The sequence below is a fragment of the Thunnus thynnus genome, chromosome 9 (assembly GCF_963924715.1).
Source record: "Thunnus thynnus chromosome 9, fThuThy2.1, whole genome shotgun sequence".
Lineage (NCBI taxonomy): Eukaryota > Metazoa > Chordata > Actinopteri > Scombriformes > Scombridae > Thunnus > Thunnus thynnus.
In genome coordinates this window covers 9,073,895-9,093,233 of record NC_089525.1, presented here as the reverse complement: position 1 = coordinate 9,093,233, position 19,339 = coordinate 9,073,895, and the positions used below count along the sequence as shown (strand labels likewise).

The following is a 19,339-nucleotide window of genomic DNA, read 5'->3' as shown; positions in this document are numbered from 1 at the left end:
TTGCAATGCCATTCAGAAATCTGCGAAGGCCAGTCAGGATCAGCAGAAGTGTAGTCAGAGTAGGAATTGGAAATCTGTGAATGTAAGTCTGGATGGGCAGTAGCCAAGCTTCAAGTCTGGAATCTGAAAATGGAAGTCAGTTTCTGCGGTAATCTTGAGTGCCAATCATAACATACAGATGTTTGAAAACAAGTCAAGACTGCAGATGTCCAGTTGCACTTTGTTTTGCAGTGATTAGCTGCTGCGTTCTGTAATATTTTCATAATGTGAGTTGTAATCTAAATAAGTCTGAATTCAAGACTTGAATTTGCTGAAGTGCGAGTCAAGATCTGTGGAAACTGTAGAGCAAACCACCAATCTCCAAATGTAAGTTGGAATCTGCTAATGCAAATCATCTGTAGCAGTCTTGACATGTCACATGCAGATGTAAGTTAGTTTCTGCAGAAGTCCGAATTCACATCAAGATCTGCAGTAGTTCAGATGCAAGTTGGTACTTTGACTCACAGAAATTAGCCTCCACATCACACCAACAAATTTGCTTCTTTTGTTTTTAGACGCCTGAATTGGGGGAAGAGAAAGATTTTGAAGAATTTGAAGTCCCCCCGTTTCATGCAGTGAAAAAGACACAAAGTTCAATTTTGGAATCTCCAAGAAGGAGACTAAGTGTCTCAGACCAAATATCTCAGGCTGTTATAGGATTGTTGAGAAGTTCAGAGGTTGTGGGTTTGTGCGGGTTTGTGTGGGTTCAGTATATTTTGAAGTCCAAGACCCAAAGTGAAACTCAAGTTCTCAGAGAGAAATTCCCAGTGTGCAGTAGTTCTCAAACAGCCTGAGCTATCTGGCCAGAGCCACTTAAAGTTTGTTTTGTAGAGATTTTTACTCTTTCCTTTGTTGACTGGACCTTATAATTCACTTGAGAATCAAACATTTATCCTCAAAACATTGTTATACATTATTATACATTACATTATTACTCTATTTATATATTGGGTCTGAGACAATTAATACATCTTTTTTCAAGCTTTTCATGCTCTCATTGGTACATCTGCCTTCAAAATTCACTAAACCTTCAACCTTTAAACTTCAAATCAGTCATCTAACATCCCGAGCATTTTGGTCTGAGACAGTTTCTCAGACACTGTTTCTTAGAGCATTTCACATTTTTTTCTTTGTAAATAGGACTTATATTCACGAAGCCTCACAAGTATATAATTAGTGACCACAAAATGCCTGAACAGTCATCTACTTCATTGAATCACTGGGTCAAAGATACTGAAAGCTGTATTTCATAGAGCTTTTCAGTCTTTCCTCTGGGTTTTAAAACAAACTGGCTGACTCAGGATCAAACCTGCAACCTCAAAAAGTCTAAGGATTCTTGTAACATCTTGAGCTACGGTGGTTTGTCTTCTAAAAGTTTCTGAATCTTCACTTTGGTTGTTGGACTTAAATACATCAGTTTTTGGTGAGGATTGAACGCACACCCTCAAAATCTTCAAGGGGTCTTCCAACATGTTGAGCTACAGATTAAAGTAACAATTGTAGAAAGGGAAATCAGTTCCCAAAGAAAAACAACGGTTGAAGTATGAACTATGATATACAATATAAACGAAGTAGCTACGGTGCACTCCTCTGTTGTTTTAATCTGCTGGCTTCCCTTTAGTAGACTCCACATGATTCTCAACTATATGAGTACAGTACCGTCTTTAACCACACAGACTGACACATTTGCTAGCTGTTGCCATTCAGAGTGGCGCTGTTTCAGTCATTTGAAGAAACTCTGAAAACTGAGGAAGAGATGAGCGCAGCATTTTTGGTGTCTGCTCTTACTTTAACTGTCATTGAAGTCAAATTAAAGCCAAACATCCTGTTATTTAAAATACAAAGAGGGACAGACAAGCAGAGTGAAGGTATTTCAACATTTCCAGCACATGGAGGATGTTAGCTCACTATCATTCTTCATCCTCCCACCACAGAGAGCCAAAGTCCCTGTTCACACCTGGCATCAACATGCGTCTTGGTTGAGCTGATCACAAGTGGACAGCTCCAAGTACATCAGTTCACACCTGGCATTAGAATGCATCCTCACATGCATCATGAGTGACCACTTGTGATTGGATCTCACTTCCCTGCTCTATATGCAAATAATACACATACATCATTTCCGATTGCAAAGACCAAATGTGGGGCAGAGGAGAGCAAAACTCAGGAGAGACTCAGCAGCCACACATTTCTCCATTGGGAGCAGCTTAGATTATCACTAAAATGAGAATAGCTGGTCCACTTTAAAGGTCAGTCCACCTTTAATGAGCCTGGTCAGGTAAGGCTAACCCATTGTCGTTAACTTTAGGGCTAATCCCCTTCAGTTTTTATCAGCAGGTGGCAAGTGAGATACAGGAACTTGGCTTAAGTGGGTCTTGAGGAGTTGTAGCATTTATTCACTGACAAACAGCCTAAACTGTACACACAGTGCACTGCTACATTCACAGCTATACTGCTAACTTCATACTGTCTGCTCAGGTCGCCAGTCCCCATGTTGTTCTGTAGTTAATATGGTGCCGTTGGCGTGTGAATGAGGTTGTACTTGAGCTTACACAGGATGTCAGTTGAGTAGGCAGTTCTTCAGTGTGGCTCAGGACACATTTGTGTACACACTGCTAAAAGAATGTGGCCATATGCACCTCCGAATGTGGTCTGAGCGATTGGATCTCAATGCATCCTCAATGCATCTTGGGTGCATTCACACCTCTGCTTAGAGCTGTCTAATTGTGATCAGATCACCTAAGACACATTTTAATGCCAGATGTGAACAGGGCTGTGAACAGGGCTCTGAAAAAAACTTCAAAATCCTACACATAGTGTCAGTGAGATTGTTTACACTTGGTTTTAAAATGTGTTTCGGTGATCCGAACACAAGGGGAAAGCCAAGACACATCAGCGTCATACTTGCGTCTATCATGCGTTTCCAAATTGCGCAGGTGACCACTTGTGTTCAGATTTTGTCACTGCCTACATCACTTCCACTAAAAGGTCAAAGAGCCCCGCACACAGTTATTACATCAGTTTGTCACCAGACAAGTGCCAGATATGTTTCACATGGGCTAGCTGAGAAAACATAAATGTTTCAACAACTAATATACATGTACAGGCTATTCCAACTGTTGAGATTGGCAGGACAAAGTCATTTGGTGTTGGGGTGCTGTCACCAAAACAATCACCACGACCTGCATTGATGATATATTTTCCTGTTACGTCCTTGTTGAGGACAAATCAGGACCCATTAGCGTTTACACTACAAAAGACAGGTGGTCAAATGCATCGCAGACTACCTCGGCAAGTGGTTTGAATGATCAGATCACAATGTGTCTTGGTGGTTGTTTAAACTTGTATTTAGCGCTGTCCACTTGTGATCAGGGTTTGTAAGAACATTGTTCTGATCATTTCTCTCTGAATAAATATGGATCATATAGTAGGATCAACATCAGAATTAATAATGATAAGTAGTAAAAAGTCTTCATTGACAGACAGTCAAGGACAATATGTAACACAGTTCAGAAGTTCATAGCAATGCTCAAATACAATGTAATAAACAAATATTGAAATTATTACTTTGATATAATGATAATCCATTATTTATTTATATATTTGAAACATGAATCTAAAAAACACAGTGTATAAAGCTTACAAAAACTGCAAAAATACAGTCACATCATCAATATCAGGTTGATCAGTTTATCGGTAAGAACCACCACCTCATCACCAACTGGATAATCATACTACCACCAACCAAGTTAAAAACAATAGCAAAGAAAATAATCAGCACAAAACCAACAATGTTACTGCTCTGGTGATACAACAAGTAATCAGTGGAGATGTAGACTGGAAACATGGGAACAGAGAGAGGGGTATGACATACCATTAAGTTCCCCTTACAGAATCCATGATATTATGGTTACATGATATTTATCTGATGGGTCTTAGTTTTCATTTGTTCATTCTGCTGATGAAAACTGTCGGGTTTAGACACTGCATTTACAACCAGTGTGAGATCAGGCAGGTACTAAATAACATGTTTTTCTAACGGGAGACTCTCTGTCCTACAGAGAACACAGAGACAGTGAGGAACCAGGCTGACCAGCCCAGAACCCTCTCCCAAACCCAAATCCAATCCCAGCATAAAGAGGTTGAGTGAATGTGGTGTTGAAGGTGTGGAGGTGAATCAGTGTGTCAGAGGAGACTTCATAGAAGGAGAGAATGCCAGCAAGACAGTCCACATACACTGCAACTCTGTGAGAGACAGAGGATGAAGAGGAGGAGGGGATGACTGCTCCATTGTTACTGTAATTGATAGAGTAACCACCATCACAGCAGTACAGACTCCAGGACTGATCATTCCCTCCAAACCTGCAGTCATTACTGCATCCTCTCCTTCTGATTCCTTTGTAAGTCACTGATACATAAGCCCTTCCACTCCACTCGACCTCCCAGTAACAGCGACCAGTCAGACCATTTCTACACAGCAGCTGAGGCCAGACTTCAAATCTGTCTGGATGATCAGGATATGACTGATCCTCTTCCACATATGTCACCTTCGTGTTGCTGTCAGACAGTTTGAGTTTTCTGTTTACTGTGTTTGGATCCAGTGTGAGTTCACAGGCATCTGATGGAGAGAACAAGACACAATACAGCTGCAGTTATTGATCTATCACCTGTTTGATGATGACATCATCTTCATCCTCAGTGGGATGTGAATGAGTGATGTCACAGTTTGAAGTTCTTTTTGTTTGCATGAATGAAATTAAAAACACACTTACATTTCCTCAGACCTGGTGTCAACCATTGAACTCCAGCGGGCTGCATCCTGAAAGGAGGAGGTCAGAGCAGCAAGTTTTATTATTCTATTCAAATGTGGGGTTGGGTTTTCATAGCATTTTATCCAATCTGAATCCAGTATCCCAATCCTTCTGAAACCCTGATTGAAGCTAATCAGGTTTAACTTTCAACATTTACAGGAAACTGCATTTATAAATTACAAAAAGTCAGAGATTTAGTTGAGATCTACACAAATTCATTCACCAAATAAAAAAAGCTGCAGGCCATATCTCATAATTATACAAAGCCTGGGAGGTGTCACAAAGAAAAAAAAGTATTCATGAGCATAATTTAATATGTGTTGAGTTTCTGATGGTGCTACCTGATTTAACTTGCTTTCCTCCTTAGTTTGAGACACTGGGAGATATTAATATCACTGAATAATGTGTTCAGGTGGAAAACACTCTGAAAGCTGAAAGTTGCTCTATTCCTTCAGGAGCAGCTAAACCAGGACAAGATGCTTCATGGACCCTGACCTGCCTCTTAATTAACAACTTATTCATGTTAAAAATGCTCTAAAAATGCTCCCTATAAAAAATGTAGAGTAAAGAATTGTTCTAAACCTTGGTTCTCCCCAAACATTTTGAAAGCTGTAACTGTTAGAATGGAACTGCATGGAAGACAAATCTGCCAATAATCTGACCAACTGGCAGAATTTTAGCCATCAGTGGAATCACTTCTTTAGTCTTATTTGAAAAAAACAAATCTGACCACTACTTTTCCTCCTTTGGTAATGTTTCTGGTAATGCAACTGAGTTTCTGAAAGTTACTAAATCCTCTCTACCCCCTAAAATCTATTTTGATAATCAACTAATAATCAATAAATCAAATATATATAAGACTTTTAATCGTCATTTTATTTAATCTGGCCATGTTTGAGATACAGCAGTAGTTTTCAACGGCTCCATAACTAGTGCTCTTAAGGTTAGTATAGGAGTTCTTCAAGGGACTACTCTTGGTCCCCTTTTATTCACCATATACATTAACAATATCATCTCTGCCACTCAAATTGTAATGTACACTTTTGTAGATACATAATGTATCTAATGTATGCCACTGACCTTTCTCTTAATCTGGCCATTGCAAATCAGTCCGCTTTTGATACATTTTTTCTGACAAAACAAAACGTATGCTATCCTCAAGGTCACTTAAGAGTATCCAGATTACTGCCCACATTCAAACTCTTGTGAGATTGAAACTGTTGAATGTATTAAATATTTGGGAATCTAGTTGGATTCCAGACTCACTTTTAAGACCCAAGTGGAACACCTGTCAAGCAAAGTGGTCACAGGACAGTTTAACATTAGTTGTACCACATGTTCAAACTAAGTTTTGAATAACTGGTTTCAAATACTTTGCTCCCTACAGATGGAATGAGCTGCAGAAAATATTGAAATTAAAATGTCACTTGATCATTTCGCCTCAAAAACCCTGCACCTGCTCAACATGTTGGACAGCGATGGCCTTCCCCGGAGCTAACGGTGCAGAGGCTGCTCTCCACTGCTGGAGACATGACATTAATAACAACACAGCGGAGCACACCACCTCCCCCTCAGTTTTTTATCAGGCAGGAGTCTGTAAGATTCTTACAAATTAATTTAATCATTGATTAATGCAGTAAACTTTTTAAAATAAAAAGGCTGCGGACCATTTATCTTCTCTGCCAGTTACATTCCATATTGTATTTCAGTGGAATAAGGACAGCAGTGTATGGTTTGGCATACAGTATACTGGAGCAAGAGGCTGAAAATAGTGCCCCCTTTTCTATTCATTCAATCGAGAATCTGTTTTAAAATGAGAATTGATTCTGAATCAAGTAGTATTGCATCAGGAGATAAGCATATTGTCCCAGACTAACAAAATAGACACTGGCATTTGTAACAACCTTTATTTTTCATCTTTTTGCTCCATCTTAGTATAAAATTTAAATCCCCTCACTTTTAGCTGTCAAATCATGATTTTTTTTTTCACTTAAGTGCACAACACTCTAAAGGTATGCACACAAACTGTACGTCACACCACACACGTTCTCCAACCTTTGCCACCATTGTCTCAAAAAACCCCAGGGAAAACCCTACTCTATTTGACAGTGTCTCTCCATACCTGAGAGTTTCCAGTTTCCAGTGTGGATCCTCCCATCCAGCAATCAGCAGCCTTACTCCTGTGTCTCCTGGTTGATTGTAGCTCAGGTCCAGCTCTCTCAGATGAGAGGGGTTGGAGTTCAGAGCTGAGGCCAGAGAAGCACAGCCTTCCTCTGTGATCAGACATCCTGACAGCCTGAAAACACACATAACAACAAACAGTCTGAGTACTGTTGTGTGCAGTCAGGTACAACAAAAAACTGTCTACAAACAAACTAACTAAAAGATGAATTGAATCAGGGAGGTCCAGAAAGTTGAGCATCCAGACAGTTGTGATCTGTGTTCTAAATGTTAAAAAACATTCAAATGTGGTTATGAAGAGTGAAGCTTTAGCTTGACATTGGTTGACAGTGGTTGACCAAAGTATCCACCAGACAGATGCAACTAGTCTGCTCTTTAGCCTGCAACTGGTGCTTGAGGAACCCCCTGTAAATACTTACTTGTCCAGGTACAACAGGTTTTAGACACATTTAGAAAAAAAATATTTAAGATCATCTATGGTATTTAATAATTCAACAACAAAGGCAAAAACAAAAAAAATAAAAATCTGCATGAGAGTAATATCTCTACTGCTGTGGTTTAGTAAAAACCTGTTTGACAAATCAGAGACTATCCAACATAGGTTTAATGGTTGTCCTCTAATATCATTCAAATTTTAAATGGTCATCTGTTGAACAGGTTGAATCCAGACCTGAGAGTTTCCAGTGTACAGTGTGGACTCTTCAGTCCTACAGACAGCATCTTCGCTCCTGAATCTTGCAGGCTGTTGTTACTTAGATCCAGCTCTCTCAGACTAGAGGACTGGGAGCTGAGGACTGAGGACAGAGCTGCACAGCTTTTCTCTGAGAGGTTACAGACACTCAGTCTGATGAGGAAATAAAAAAAGAAAACAAGCGAGAAGTTATTTATTTTCTCTCCTATTGAAAAGATAGAGTATTTAAATGATGATGAATAAATCTAACTATCCATATACTTACAAAGCTTTTTTGGAGGCTTTGACCACTGGCAGCAGCTTCAGAAGAGCCTCCTCTGAAGCAGAGTATTTCTTCAGGTCAAACACATCCAGATCTTTTTCTGATGACAGTAAGATGAAGACGAGAGCTGACCACTGACCAGGAGAGAGATTATCTGTGGAGAGACTTCCTGAACTCAGGTACTGTTGGATCTGCTCCACTAGAGAACAGTCATTCAGTTCATTCAGACAGTGGAACAGATTAATGCTTCTCTCTGCAGACAGATCCTCACCGATCTTCTTCTTGATGTACTTTACTGTGTCCTGATTGGTCTGTGAACTGCTTCCTGCCTGTGTCAGTAGGCCTTGTAGGAGAGTCTGATTGGTCTGTAGTGAAAGACCCAGGAGGAAGCGCAGGAACAAATCCAGGTGTCCATTTGGACTCTGTAAGGCCTTGTCCACAGCGCTCTGGTAGAGATGTGTCATTGCAGATTCTTGTTTAGTTTCAAACTTCTGGAATGTTGATTGTTCTGCCAACAGATTGACTCCAGAGTCGATGAATGTCAGATGGACATGAAGAGCAGCCAGAAACTCTTGAACACTCAGATGGACAAAGCAGAACATCTTTTCCTGGTACAGCCCTCTCTCCTCTCTAAAGATCTGTGTGAACACTCCTGAGTACACTGAGGCTGCTCTGATATCAATGCCACACTCTGTCAGGTCTGATTCATAGAAGATCAGGTTGCCTTTCTGCAGCTGCTCAAAAGCCAGCTTTGCCAAAGATGCAATCATCTGCCTGCTCTCTGGATTCCAATGTGGATCTGTCTCAGCTCCTCTTTCATACTTGATATTCTTGAGTTTGGACTGAACCACCAGGAAGTGGATGTACATCTCAGCCAGGGTCTTGGGAAGCTCTCCTCCCTCGCTGCTTTTCAACACATGCTCCAGAACTGTAGTGGTGATCCAGCAGAAGACTGGCATGTGGCACATGATGTGGAGGCTTCGTGATGTCTTGATGCGGGAGATGATTGCATTGGCCTGCTCCTCATCTCTGAATCTCTTCCTGAAGTACTCCTCCTTCTGTGGGTCAGTGAACCCTCTAACCTCTGTCACCATGTCGATACACTCAGAAGGGATCTGACTGGCTGCTGCAGGTCGTGTGGTTATCCAGAGGCGAGCAGAGGGCAGCAGTTTCCCCCTGATAAGATTTGTCAGCAGCACGTCCACTGAGGTGGACTCTGTGACATCAGTCAGGTTCTGATTGCTGTGGAAGTCCAGAGGAAATCGACACTCATCCAGGCCGTCAAAGATGAACACAACCTGGAACTCTTCAAACCTGCAAATTCCTGCTTCTTTGGTTTCAATAAAGAAGTGATGAACAAGTTCCACCAAGCTGTACTTTTTCTCTTTCAGCACATTGAGCTCTCTGAAAGTGAACGGAAATGTGAACTGTATGTCCCGGTTGGCTTTGTCTTCAGCCCAGTCCAGGGTGAACTTCTGTGTTAAAATTGTTTTCCCAATGCCAGCCACTCCCTTTGTCATCACCGTTCTGATCGGTTCATCTTCTCTAGTTGAGGCCTTAAAGATGTCTTCATGTCTGATTGTTGTTTCTGGTCTGACTGGTTTCCTGGATGCTGTTTCAATCTGTCTGACCTCATGTTCATCATTGACCTCTGCAGTCCCTCCCTCGGTGATGTAGAGCTCTGTGTAGATCTGATTCAGAAAGGTTGGGTTTCCTGCTTTAGAAATCCCCTCAAACACACATTGGAACTTCTCCTTCAGGCTGGATTTGAGTTTACGCTGACAAACTACACCAGGAGTTTCTGAATAAACACAGAAATACGATCAATAATTGATTAATAAAGACATTATGACAAATAATTCCACCAAAAGAATGCATACATGAACACATTTTCCTCCATCTCCTGAGACTTAAGTAAATGTCTCATTTATCCAGAATGTTTAATCTTTATAGAAATCCTCTTACTGCTCTGCAGACAGTCAGCCAACTCCTCCTGCTTCATTCTCCGCAGGAAGTGCAGTGTGATCTTCAAAAATGCCTCTCTGCTGCTCCTGTTCAGCTCTTCCTCCTCCCTGTCCAACACTTCCTCATCCTCCCTCTGACTCTCTAAGTATTCTGGGTAATCTGAATTCAGAACCTTCTGCATATTCTTCAGCTCCTTCTTCACAAAAGTGAAGATGTTCTCCTCCAGCAGCTGGAACAGAATACTATATGAATGACACATTCAAACTAAAATCATGGAAGCAAATATCAGATCCATGCTTGACAGACTGACAATCCACTGGTCTACAAAGTGCAGCATGGAGATGATTGTGAACAGAATAGATGTAAAAGTAGTTGTACATGTACAGACCATAAATATGGAGTCCAGGTGTGTTTGATGCTGCTGGGCAGACTGAGCACTGGGAACATCTGAGCTCTCCCGATCCTCTCTGTGGAGGATTCATGAAGAATGAGCTAAGATTATGTCTGTCCACATAGAGACAAACACAAGCTAAAGGTCTATTAAAAGATATTTGGATGTAGACAGTGAATCAGATAACTCAGGTAAAGCTTTACCAGTCCTGCTGATCCCACTAAGAATCAACAGCTCAGTCTCTTTGTAGCTTTCAGCTCAGTGTCAGTTTGGTTTAGTCCCAACAGCTCTCACCAACCCTCCGTGAAGCTCTCCCTCCCTCACCGCATACTACTGAAGTGCCCTGGAGCAAGGCAGCTAGAACCAGTGTGTGGTTGTATCAGACTGGTTGTACTGGGCAGCTCCCAGAGTGAATGTGTTTGACTGTGTGAGTGTGAGTGCTGCTAAAATACAGTGCTGCTGCTCACAAAACTTAACCTGACTCAGTAAGTTTTTAAAAACTCTAGATATCATACCTAAGATCACCATTTAGACTGTGGCTGCCTGAAATATGCATATGCATTCTTTTCATTAGATTTATAAAGCTATGTGTAAGCATGATTCAGTTTTATAAATTTCACTGAGATTTGAGTCACTGAGGAACTGGGGGCACGTACACAAGCCTCATTTCCACTCCCACAATAGCCATAAATGGATGAAGACACGCTCTAAAACAGCCATTTTCATACCAGTTTGTTGCCTATTCTACCTGTCTGTACACCTGTTATTGAAACAAACGGGAAAGAAGTGCAGATTCACCGATTGTATTGCATTGGCAAGGGTCACCAACAGCAGAACAGCTGTCTTTATGCACAACCATTACGCACAGCTGTACAGCTCTTCATACTGTACATATTATTAATTCATCACATGGACTGTAAACCATCGTCAGCAGTGATATCTCAGAAATGTAATCAATGATTAGTTTGTAGCACTCATATCTAAACCAACTTCACAAGGTGTGATAGAATAAAAAGAATATTAAGAGCAAAATAAAATGTTGACTCCTATGTAAATTAAAAGAATGATAAAAATATTCACACAAAATTAATCAATGTTATGTTTATAGATATGCCTTTGATTAGCATTTTACAAATCTCTGTAACTGCAGAAAAACAATCACACATTCAGTGCAGTTGGTTATCAACATAAACAAACAACGTTTTACTAAAATTATAACTATAAAATAACTAAAAGTTTATATTTCATCTCAACCTCTTCACATCACCCTCAGATCGCTAATGGACCCATGCATATGCACCCTTCGATCGCAGATCGAAATGGTGTATGAATGGTTTTTGAGCATCACATCATTTATGCATCTGTCCCCTTAATTTTGCTCTCAATGTGCACCATATTGATGCATTTAACTTTCCTGTGGGAAACACTGCTGATGATATCAAATAATCTTGTTTTCATTATCAGTTTTAAATCCTTACCTTTGATCAACAGGGCGGTGCCTTTTCCTTGAATTAAAAGGATGTTTCTCAGTCTGGTCACCCTTCATGGACACACAGCTGGGTTCAGGGCAGTCTTGTTTCTCCAGCTTCCTCCTGATAAAAATAGAATATATTCTGCACTGTACCCAGAAGACACTAAGACATTTACTGGTAGTATATTTGATCAAACATTTTTTTAAATTTCATAAAACATTGTAAAAACATGTTTCACTGTCCATACTAGACTGACTGGCCATTTTCAGTGGTTCTTCACCCAAAATGGAAAACACTTTTTGACCTATGATAGTCAACCCCACAGATATGACTATGTACATCCAAACAGCAGCAACATAAAAAAATTGATTGTTCATCTAAGGGATAATGCCTAGAGAGGTTTATGTTCTACAAGTGAACTGGATGGCCGACCTCAACTTTGCATCAGTTGATTCTTTGCTTCTTTGTAATCTATTACAATCATGGAATGTACACCTCAATGAGTATTATCTCACTTAGACCATGTCCACTTGCAAAAAAATGTCATCCCATGCAGCCATTCGTCCATTTTCTGAAGTAAACCCAGATCTGGGTGACAGTGGCAGAAGGCTACCCAAGGATATTTAGCAGGCATTATGATGAAATGCCTAAACCACCTCAACTGTCTCCTTTTGATGCAAAGGAGTAGCAGTTCTACTCTGACCTCCTGCCAGATGTCTGACCTTCTTGACATCATGTGAAGGAACTCTTTTTGGCCGCTTGTATCCACAATCTTTTTTTTTTCAGTCATATCCCAAAGTTCATGGCCATAGATGTGGGCTAGAATGTAGATCATTCAGAAACGATATGGACAGCATCCTGGGAGCTACACTAGCAAGGCGAGTTCGCAGGAAAATTCACTCTCTCTCATGATTTTCTCTCACTTATTCAACTAGCTTTCTGCCATTGCCTGCTGAGTTGCTCACTTGACTGCATGGTGGGCCAGCCATGCACTGAGAATAAAGCAGACAGAAACTAAACCAAAATACTTCAGGGATGTGGGTTATCATTCTGTGTACATCACGGTCCCAATGAAAAGTTGCTTTGTGGTATGCCACTCTCAAGTGTTCATATCTCCACTCTCTTCTCACTCCGCTGGCATCTTCTCTCCGGGCGGCTCATATTATGTAAGACCCATCCTCTTAAGTTGGCAACCAATGAAAATGAAAAAATACAACCTGTATCCGTGCATTAGTAACTAACCACAATGAAATACAGACCAAGTAAAGTTGCTTTGGTTTCTGTTTAGTTTTGCTTTTATGCTTTCTCCACTCTCTCTCCTCTGTGCACTCCCTCATATTTTTTCTCACATTTTCTAACAAGGAAGTGAGGCTTTTAATTCTATTTTGGGAGTGCCTGTTTTAGATTTTATCTCATATTGTCCCTATTTTAATACTGAGAACAACTTACTTTTTATCAGATGAATGTCGTTGTTTAAAATTAATAATGGAACCCTTTGACCCGTCGCTCATGAAGGACACACAGCTAGGTTCAGATTCAGGATCAGATCCAGGTTTAGGTTCAGGTTCAGGTTCAGGTTCAGGTTCAGGTTCAGGTTCAGGTCCAGGTCCAGGTCCAGTGAAGTCTGGTCTGTGCTGCTTCCTTGTTCTTCAACACAATACACACAGAGCTTTGAATGCGAATAATGATGGTGGAGTGATGTGAGTGGAGAACAGTCATGGACAGAGATCCCCCATTTACACCTAAGATACAATCTGTATCTGGATACATTATCAGGATAAGGGAAAACACATGTTAATACATGTGTAAATGCACTCAGAATGCATTGTGATCAGAATGCGATCAGATCGGTCAGAGCACATTTGGAAGTGGACATGCTCACATTGTGATCTTATCTGAGCAGGTGTAAATGCAATCTGTACAGCATGACCACTTATAATAGATCCATGCTATATCCATGAGAAAAAAAACGGCCTAGTAAGTTGAAAGGTCACCTAGCTGCACCTCTTATTGCCAGCTAAAGCAAGCCCTGCAAAAGCTACAGGTAGCAGCACCTCAAAAAAAAGAATGACATCTATTCATGGCAGCAGTTTCTTTGACTTGGGACACGTCATGTTTCTTGACAAGTCCACAAGCTCCGCCCAGCTAATTCTCATTTTTAGATCCAATCACAATGCAGGCACAGCTGAGAAAACAAGAACACATTTTAAGACCAAGTGTAAGCAAAGTTTGATTGATTAGATGTCATTATGCAGATAGCGTATCCAAATACAGATCACACCCTAATACCAGGTGTAAACAGGGCCTTAGAGATTCTTATCTTACCTCTGAGCTTTGGTCTTGCAGTCTTGTTCCCCACACAGAGAGCTTTTAGAGGGAGGGACTCCCTCCCCTCTGTCCTCATACTGATCCATGCTGCTGCAGTCACATCCACATCAGTCACACACACTTTCTACCTTCACCTGTAGAGGATACACAAATCATCCTTTCATCATCATCATTTCTCCTGTGAAATCCTAAATATCAGCTGCTCCTCCTGTGATTGGCTGTTATTCTTCTTTATTATGAATATTTATTAATTTCAGTAAGTTCAACACCACTAAACATTTAAAGGACCATTGTGTAAGATTTAGTTGCATCTAGTGGTGAGGTTGCAGATTGTCACCAACTGAATACCCCTCCTTCTCCCCTTCCAAGTGTGTAGGAGAACCTACGATAGCTGCAAAACTTGCAAAAAAACGCGAAAGTTCCTCTCTAGAGCCAGTGTTTGGTTTGTCCGTTCTGGGCTACTGTATAAACATGGCGGTGCAACATGGCAACCTTCATGGAAGAGAACCTGCTCCCTGTGTAGATATAAAGGGCTCATTCTAAAGTAACAAAAACACAATGATTCTTATTTTCAGGTGATTATACACTAATTAAAATATACTTATGAATTATATATTCCATTTCTGCCAAGTCCGTTCTGCACCCATTCTACACACTGGACCTTTAAATAATTTCAGCTGTACATGATTATGAATGATCCACGGTATTAACAAAGGAGTCAGAGTGTGCATGACACAAAAGCAGATCAGCTGTTCTAAAGCGTCGCCCCTATAATTTACTTTTCATGGGATTTCTTTTACAAATAATACAAACATAAGTAGGCCTAGATGTGACATGTTAAACTCCTCACACCAGTTAAGATTTAATAATGTCATCTGATCTCAAATTCAGTTTGATGCTAAGTAGTAATTTTTTTACATTGACTGTTTTGAACGTAGTGATGGAAACCTGAGAAAAACTGGATACTGTCAGTGATGCAAAGCAGTGATGATCTTTTGATCTTTTCCTGCCTCCTCAGACACTTTGATGATGAACACCAAGCAGATTTTATTTGATCTGAAAAGTGGCTGTCAGCAGGAACTCTGACACCATGAAGTCACGAAATATCTGATAATTCAGTTACAGATGAGCTTACAAAAGGAGAGAAACTGATCAATCAAACATCAGCATCATTACAGTCTCACTGCATTAAAGCAGTGCTCATTTAGGCCTAATTTACAAAAACTATGATGAAAAATATTTGTTGAAAATCCTTAAAAAATTTAAAATGTCACTGAGGAAAACTACTGAAATATTCTTAGTTTTTGTTGACTACAATTAACAGGAACACCTGTGCATATGAAGAGGTGTTCTCCAGCTCCAGCTCTGGAACACTGCATTTTATTTTAAAAGGTTTCACAGGAAACAGTGGTATTGGCCTACTGTTGTGTCTGACTTTGCGCTTTATGGAGACAATGTAAACAATGTCGTATGAGTTTGTTTACTGTCAGCTGAAAAAGGAAATAATCATCGGCTGTTTGTTAATATCTTTGATTGCAAGAAATCAATAATTTCAGACATGAGAGTTCTCTAAACTTTCTGATGAAGTAAAAACATCAACACATATATATATATACGTCATACAGCAAAAAAACAAACTCTGAAGTTACTAAAGACAAACTTAAGATCTGAAGCTTATATGAGGCTTCAGCAGTCTGGGTTAGTCATATCAAGTGGATATCTGCCGGATTTACAGTTTTTTTTAGCATAGAATTCCCTCTTTGTGTCTATTTGGACAGACTGAGGCTCATTAGCTTCAGATAAACTTTTAAATACATTTTTGCACAGAAGGAGCACTGTAGATTTTGGCCCCCAGCACTTGCATTATAAGTGCATTATGAAGGAAACTTTTAATAGCCATTATGAACAGGAAGAATGATTACAACAAGAAAAACCTGTGTCAACATTCATTTGGGCACCTGACTTTTGTTTTAAGACACACTTGAAAAATTGTGAACCCGTCCCACCAAATTATTGCAACTCTGTCTGTGTTAATACAACTGACATCATTCAATTTCTTTCATTCAGCACAACCAGAAGGTGCCAAATCATTTCTAATGTCAAGTAGGGGAAGATTAAAAAAACCCACTGACATGTAATTGAGCCTGCGCTCAACAAAGACAACAGTAAAGTTAATATCTTTGCATTGCCGACATGAAGTAAGATGCAGTTTGTGAATTTTTGTCTGACTTGCTTCTGTTCTGGAATTCTGCACAACAGATTTTTAACTTGATATAATTTCTCCTCATTGGTTTTTAAGGATCTGTGAGTGAACAATTATTCTAATTACTGATTCATCCTTCTTCTCTCTTTCATACCAGAATCAATTGAACCCTTGGGGGTCAGACTGAAAAAAACAGAATGACTGAAGTCTACAGCAGCACATGAATCAATAATAGAGATGCACCAATTGCAATTTTCTTGGCCTATTCTGATTTTTTAAAAGTCTGTCCTGCCAATTCCGATTTTTGCCGATTCTGATTTTCAGTCTATATAAATTTATTTAAGACAGACAGATTTTCTTGTTGTTTTACCCAAACACCCAACGGGTTATTTTACCCATGTGCCTACCAGGGTGGGGGATGGGAGGAGGCGGAACTTGAAAGACTGGAGCAGCAAAGAGGAGCCCTTGTTGGGCAGTTGATGAATGTCATAATGTACATGGATAGACAAGAGTATTATGTTTGAATGCTTATGTTAAAATAATCTGTAGTCAGTATTATATGTGTATGTAAAGGCTGATGATCTGCTGTTATTTTAAATCTAACCTCTAGTACTGAAAAATAAAAATTTCATCACAAAAAACCCCCCAAAACTAACAACAATCATAGAGATAAAGTCACTCACCTGAGCAGGTAAAATTGTTTATTTTTAGTTTTTAGGGATATAAAATAAGGCCATTTGTATTTTTAAATGTATCAGATAAATGTATCTTTATAATTCCTGCTGTGGTTAAAAATAAATAAAAATTCCCAATTAAGAGAAAAGGGGTAATATATTTGAATACATTACCTCAGTAAAAGTACTAATACCATTCTGTTAACATATTCTATTAGTATCAAAAGTAAAATCATGCAGAATGGCCCCTGACATTGTTGTATTATTATATCATTATTGCATTAACGCATTGCATGCATTTATGTGTTAACATATAGTACTTTTTGTTGGTTGAGTTGGAGCTAGTTTTAACTTTTTGCGTAGTTTAATCTATAATAATGTAGATTGTGCAATTGATAGATGTATCTGTTTTTATTGTTGTTGCTGAGATGTTATACTGCAGACACTGTCTAAGGCAAATTACCCACTGGGACAACAAAGTCTAATCTTACCTTACTCATATTTTATAGACAGATCATTTATTTTTTATTTAATCATAATCATACTTAATCATAGCAATCAAATAAATGTAGTGGCGTAAAGGGTAAAATAGAGGGAGCTCTGTGATGTAAGTTAACTTAGTGGAGTGAAAGTATAAAGTAGCAGAAAATGGAAGTACAAGTACCTCAAGACTGTACTTAAGTACAGTACTGGACTGAATGTATTTTAAGTTAAAGCAGATGGATCCTTCCAAAAACTTCTCAACAGTTCCAAAATAAATGACTAACAGTCTCAATAAAACCTTTCCAAACACATTTGATGACAAAATTACATAAAGAGGCGACACTAGTTCCTGTTGGAGAAGTGTCAGTAAACCCTCTGGCGCAGCTGTTTTACTAAATACGGCACCTGACAGACCCTTCACCGACACTGCTTTCAGTTAATGTCTCAGACAGCGGGAGAGCAGCGGCTTATTCCATACACTGATTCCACACTTTCAAACTCCTTAATTACAAAATGGCGGAAAATGTTCCAACGAGTTCACTATCATTTTCAATCGACACTTTTAACTTTAACTTTTTAGATATCTGCTGTTTCTAGAGGAGCTAAGCTAACGGCAGTTAAGTTGGCGCTAACAACATGAACAAAGATCCACTTAAGTGTCAAACACTGAAAACTGTCGGTTACATTACCTTTAGATAGAGAAAAGAATCCGCACTGCGATAACAAGAGAAAGTGAAACTATATTCCCTGATTTGATTCCCTCATTTGAACCGGAAGTCGCTCTGGTCCGCCCATGGATGTATTATAGGAGCTCTTATTATACATCCATGGGTCCGCCATCAGAAATCTGTCTTTGTGACCATGGAGTTTGCCAAAAAGACACAGCAATTTTATCAAGTTATCGACTTCATCATTGTTATTGCATTCAAAAATGAGACCATACTCTCTGTAATAGTGACCAAAACTTTTTGAGTCTCCCAGATCAATAAGGAAATTTGAGTCCAAAAGTTGCTTGAATGAGTACAGACATAAAATAAATGAGAAAAGGGCTTATCCTCCTCCTTGCAGAGAAAACAGGGGAAACATCGGGTCTAAAATTATGAATCAATTCATTGCAGAGATGGCACCTGTATAAAATTTTAACATGAATTTCTTTAACTTTATTGGTGACAAAAAATCTGTTAAATTCAGTCCAAACATCCCTGCTAATGTTAGGAAACATAACCTTCCAACAATGGATTAAGGATTATGGGAGTGTAGACGCTACTAGGCATATTAACCATTTCATATATAACCCTGAATCATGCAGGAGCTATAAAACTGCTTTTGTGATCAGCTGGTGGTTCTCATTTTGGCCAAAGAAAGTTTTAATAGAAAATGACAAAACTCCTAGGTCTGACAATTTCTTAAAAACATTTTTTTTGTCCTTTCTGTATTATATTTGCTACATTCCAACATGCCTGATTGTTTCAAGACGGCCACATAATCCAGTAGGCTGTTTTCCTATAATGTGCTAAAAGTTCTACCTGCAGTGTCCCAGCCTCAGTCTGCAAATTTTAACAGAATCTCTTCGGGTTCCAGAGCTATAACTGGCTTCTTTAATCTGAGGATGAAGAGAAAAATAGTGCCTTCCTTAGGTCTCTTTTTCCCATAATCCCTGACATTCTCTTTCAACACTCACCTTGATTTTTCCTGTAAATTCCATTCTTCTCTGGGATATATTTACATCTATTTCTCATTTCTTTAGGATTGTCTTTGCTATAGAATTGGCTATTTCATTACACCCAGCAAAACTTGACTTCACAGCCAGTCCTCCCAATTCTGAACAAAACAGATAAG

General features: G+C 39.4%; 1 protein-coding gene across 2 annotated transcripts; it reads right to left on the bottom strand.

The window, feature by feature from the left end:
* Positions 1 to 1,626: 1,626 nt before the first annotated feature.
* LOC137189045 (NLR family CARD domain-containing protein 3-like) lies at positions 1,627 to 18,258 on the bottom strand. Of its 2 annotated transcripts, XM_067598678.1 has the most exons (11): positions 18,190 to 18,258; positions 14,138 to 14,274; positions 13,262 to 13,459; positions 11,819 to 11,932; positions 10,338 to 10,416; positions 9,950 to 10,178; positions 7,988 to 9,785; positions 7,702 to 7,875; positions 6,973 to 7,146; positions 4,812 to 4,858; positions 1,627 to 4,657 (listed from the first exon to the last, which is right to left on the bottom strand). In XM_067598678.1, the coding sequence occupies exons 2-11, from the start codon at positions 14,224 to 14,226 to the stop codon at positions 4,095 to 4,097; spliced, it is 3,465 nt and encodes a 1,154-aa protein (XP_067454779.1). In that variant the 5' UTR covers positions 14,227 to 14,274; positions 18,190 to 18,258; the 3' UTR covers positions 1,627 to 4,094. The 2 variants fall into 2 exon arrangements, with proteins under 2 accessions (XP_067454779.1, XP_067454780.1); XM_067598679.1 differs by lacking the exon at positions 11,819 to 11,932.
* Between the last annotated feature and the right edge of the window lie 1,081 nt (positions 18,259 to 19,339).